The sequence below is a fragment of the Eurypyga helias genome, unplaced genomic scaffold (genome assembly GCF_000690775.1).
Source record: "Eurypyga helias isolate BGI_N326 unplaced genomic scaffold, ASM69077v1 scaffold20045, whole genome shotgun sequence".
Lineage (NCBI taxonomy): Eukaryota > Metazoa > Chordata > Aves > Eurypygiformes > Eurypygidae > Eurypyga > Eurypyga helias.
The window spans coordinates 16,135-19,806 of NW_010253737.1; the positions used below are offsets into that span (position 1 = coordinate 16,135).

At 58.7% G+C, this 3,672-nt stretch overlaps 1 protein-coding gene across 1 annotated transcript in view; it reads left to right on the plus strand.

Annotated features, from left to right (window-relative positions):
• Window positions 1-2,388: 2,388 nt before the first annotated feature.
• Window positions 2,389-3,672, plus strand: part of LOC104510507 (protein CASP-like) — a gene marked incomplete at its 5' end in the record, with an annotated part of 11,583 nt that continues 10,299 nt past the window's right edge. Inside the window, 2 exon segments of the mRNA XM_010152776.1 lie at window positions 2,389-2,525; window positions 2,993-3,059. Of these exon segments, the coding sequence (XP_010151078.1) occupies window positions 2,389-2,525; window positions 2,993-3,059 (204 nt within the window).

Sequence of the window (3,672 nt, forward strand, 5' to 3'; positions counted from 1 at the left end):
CAGCAGGATGGCTCTGCAGAGGGATTTTTTGGCAGGGTGGGAGGCAGGGAGCGTGTCCTGCCCCAGCCAGCCCCCTGCTCTGCTCCTTGGCATGGTGCAGCCCAGCCCCAGCACAGCGTCGGGCCCTTGGCGTGGTGATCAGAGCTGCCTTGTGCAGAATTGGGCCCCACAGCTCATCTTTGGCGAGTAATAGCTTCCCAATTACATTCTAATGCAGTTTAAAGAGACGGCCAATTAAATAATTAACCGTAGGGAAGAGGTTTTCTTCTTTCCAAATCTTGTTAATGCAAATATTTTGCATCAGGCCACCCATGTTTCGAGCAGGCGGCGATTCCCCGTTTCTGGAGAAAGGCTGACCTCCAGTGGGACTGCGCCTCATCGCAGCGGCTGCTGGCTCCTGCCTCAGCCTTCAGTTTGGGGGCCTCTAAAATGCTCAGGGGGAGGAATATAAATCCATGCGTTGGGTCTGAAGCATAGAATGATAGAACATTTTAGGTTGGAAAGGACCTTTAAGATCATCAAGTCCAACCGTTAACCCGACACTGCCCAGCCCACCACGAAACCCTCTCCCCGAGCACCGCGTCCACACGTTGATTCCCACCAGGGATGGTGGCTCCGTGGACTCCCTGGGCAGCCCGTTCCAGTGCCTGACAACACTTTCCGTGAAGACATTTTTCCCAATCCTGGTTCAACTTGAGGCCATTTCCTTGTGTTCTATCCCTTCTCACTTGGGAGAAGAAACCAGCACCCACCTCTGCAACCTCCTTTCAGGAAGCTGTAGAGAGCGATCAGGTCTCCCCTCAGCCTCTTCTTCTCCAGGATAAACACCCCCAGCTCCCTCAGCTGCCCCCCAAATGACTTGTTCCATAGACCCTAACATGTGTCTTTCCCTGCCGGCAGGCTCAGTCCCTTATGGATAACATAGGAATTGCATTTGCAGCAAAAAGGAGGAAAACTTGCACCAGCCAAGTCCCCTCATGGGAAAGCAGCGTTGGCGTCGGGCATGGCTTTGAGCCCCTGTCACCCTCCTGGCCAGGCGCCACTGGGCATGGAGCCCCGAGCAAGCACCCCCTGCCCTGCAGCTTTGGGGTGCGTGGGGCAGCCCCAGCCCGGTGGGACTGTCGGAGCTGGAGCGGAGCTGCCCACGCTTTGCACCTCATCTGAAGACTCCGGAGAGGGCAGGGGCCCCGCGGGTGCAGGAGTCGGCTCCGCTTCCCCCCCAGCGCGGCTGCTTCCCAGGCAACCTTGGAGCTGCTTGCTCCCTGGCTGTTGATAAATGAGGATTTTTGCCTTCCAGCCGTCTGGAATTCAAGGGAATAATTACAACGGGAATTATCAGGGAGGGACTGGAACAGCTGGGAGCTGAGCTTTCACCCACCTGGAAATCCAGGCACAGAGGGACGTATCCTGTGTCGGTGCAAAACGCAGGGTCTGAACCTTGATCTGAGCTGTTTTTCGGCCAGGCAGAGGCCCAGGCGTTGCTGGCAAGAAGGGAGAAAGGTGAAACAGGTAGATCTGCTGCAGGAGAGGGCTCCAGCTTGCCGACTCTCTGTGTTTTGGGATGGGTTTGCAAACGGAGCCGGGAGCTTGCCCCGCGGTGCTGGTCCTGTGCCTCTCGCCGTAGCTGTTCTGGCGTCTCTCCGTTGCTTCACATCTGGGCCGGGGTCATACGAGGGGAATGAGAGGCTTTTGTTGTGCTCCTGGAGCATTCCAGCCAGCGCCTGTTGTGGTTTAGGGTGTGGGGTTTACTCTGGGGGGGGGAACTGGGAAGAGGGTTCATTTGTTGAGAAATGGCCGAGTGGGGATGGCGGGGGCTGCACAGCCTCGCCCAGCGCCTGGAGGCAGGATCGGTCCCACCTGAGCCCCTCCTGGGAGACCTCCCCCCCCCCCCTCGCGCCCCCCCCCGGCCCCCGAGGCAGCCACCCACCCCGTGTGTGCCAGTCCCAGCACCCCTGGCCAGGGACGTGCTGCCTGGAGCCCCCCTCCATCGCGCTGTTTCTGTGCCGCCCAGGGATCTGTTCGTGGGCTCTGCTCCCCTTATCCCCTCTCCATGTCTGCCCCCCTCTGCCCAGCCAGGATGCTGCCAGCTGCCCCTGGGGCACCAAAAACACCTTGCTGATGCATTTGAAGCGTGCCAGTGCAGCAGGCTCACCTTGCCCCCGGCACCGGGATGTGGCCTGGGGATGGCTGCCCACCCTGGGGCATCACCAAGGTGGGCTGGACCCCGGGTCACCTTTGCCCGGAGCAGAGCAGGGATTGCTGGTGTGGTCCCTCCGGCTGCCCCCAGAAACAAGGAGAAAACAAGGTTTCTCAGATTTTCAGTGTGCCTTTGACAAAATCTAGGGTTTCAGGCCATCCTTGGGTGACAGCCCCGGCTCTCTTTTCCAGTGCACTGTGCGGAGCTGCAGATCCAGCTGACGGAGGCCGTTTCCACGCTGGCTGGCCAAAAGGAGCTCATCACCAAGCTGGAGCACGACCTCAGCACCATCCAGGCCCTGTCCGCTGTGCATCGCCCGGCCGCAGAGGTAACCCTGACCCATGGCCCTCAGCCCCTGGCAGCCAGCAGGGACCACCCAAAATACCCCCTGGGGGTTGACCATCACTGACAGAGGGGCCAACAGCAGGCATGGGAGTTGTTTTATCACCTCCTCTTTGTGTTTTGTTCTTTATTTTCTCCTTTTCCTTTCTTACGACTCCCCAGGCCGAAGGTTGCGTTGTGCCCTTGCAATGGGATGGGACTGGCACGGAAGGAGGTGGTGGCATACAGGGACAACCCAGCCCTCCTCCTTCCCAGGGACAGGATGGGGTTTGAGGGTTGAACATCCTCAAATGTTGTCTTGGTCTTGATCCTTGCAGAGCGCCTCTTTGGCAGCGATGCTTCCGACGAGGCTGCCAGTGCTGGGGCAGTGGAAGGACCCGGGAGGGGTTTGCCTTGACCAGCCATCTTCAGGCAGGTGGGAAATGCTTAATCCCTTCTGCTTGTCCTGCCCAGGGTGCAGCCGTCCCCAGCCTGGAGAAGATACCTGAGCCCATCAAGGAGGCCACGGCACTGTTTTACGGTGAGAGGCGGGCGCGAAGCCAGGGCCCTGCTGTGCGCCGAGGCGCCGGCAGTGCCATCCCAGCAGCGGGGGCAGGTTGGTCACCGCTCCAGGGTGGTGGTGTGAGGATATTCCTCAGCAGGCTCCAGGAGTCATCTGCTTAGCGTGTCCTTCACTGGAGCCGGTGATGGGTTCTCCATGCTCGGCATAGTCCTCCGGCTGCTCCCGAGGCGGTGCAGGGGGCACGTGCGGGGCCCGGCTCAAAAGGGCCGGTGAGGCTGAACCAAACACTCTGCACTTTAACTCCCGCTCTTTCCGCACCAAACCCTTCCAGAGCCAGCGAGCTAAATATTTCCTTTACGTTGGCTCCTGCTCCAAGGTCTGCAGAAGAAAATGAATCAAAGCGACGACACTTGGCTCCTCTGGAAGAAAACCCACTTCCTTTCCTGGTTGGGGTTTTTTTTGGTTGTTTTTTGTTTCAAAAGGTTTTGAAAACACATGATAAACAATATCACGGCAACAGTCCCACCAAGCCAAACAACCTGCAGCCACCCATCCTGTGCTATGAATAGCTCCTCTGTGCAGCCGGTTGAGTCATGGCATCAGGGACGTATTTCTCCTTGGCCACGGCTGC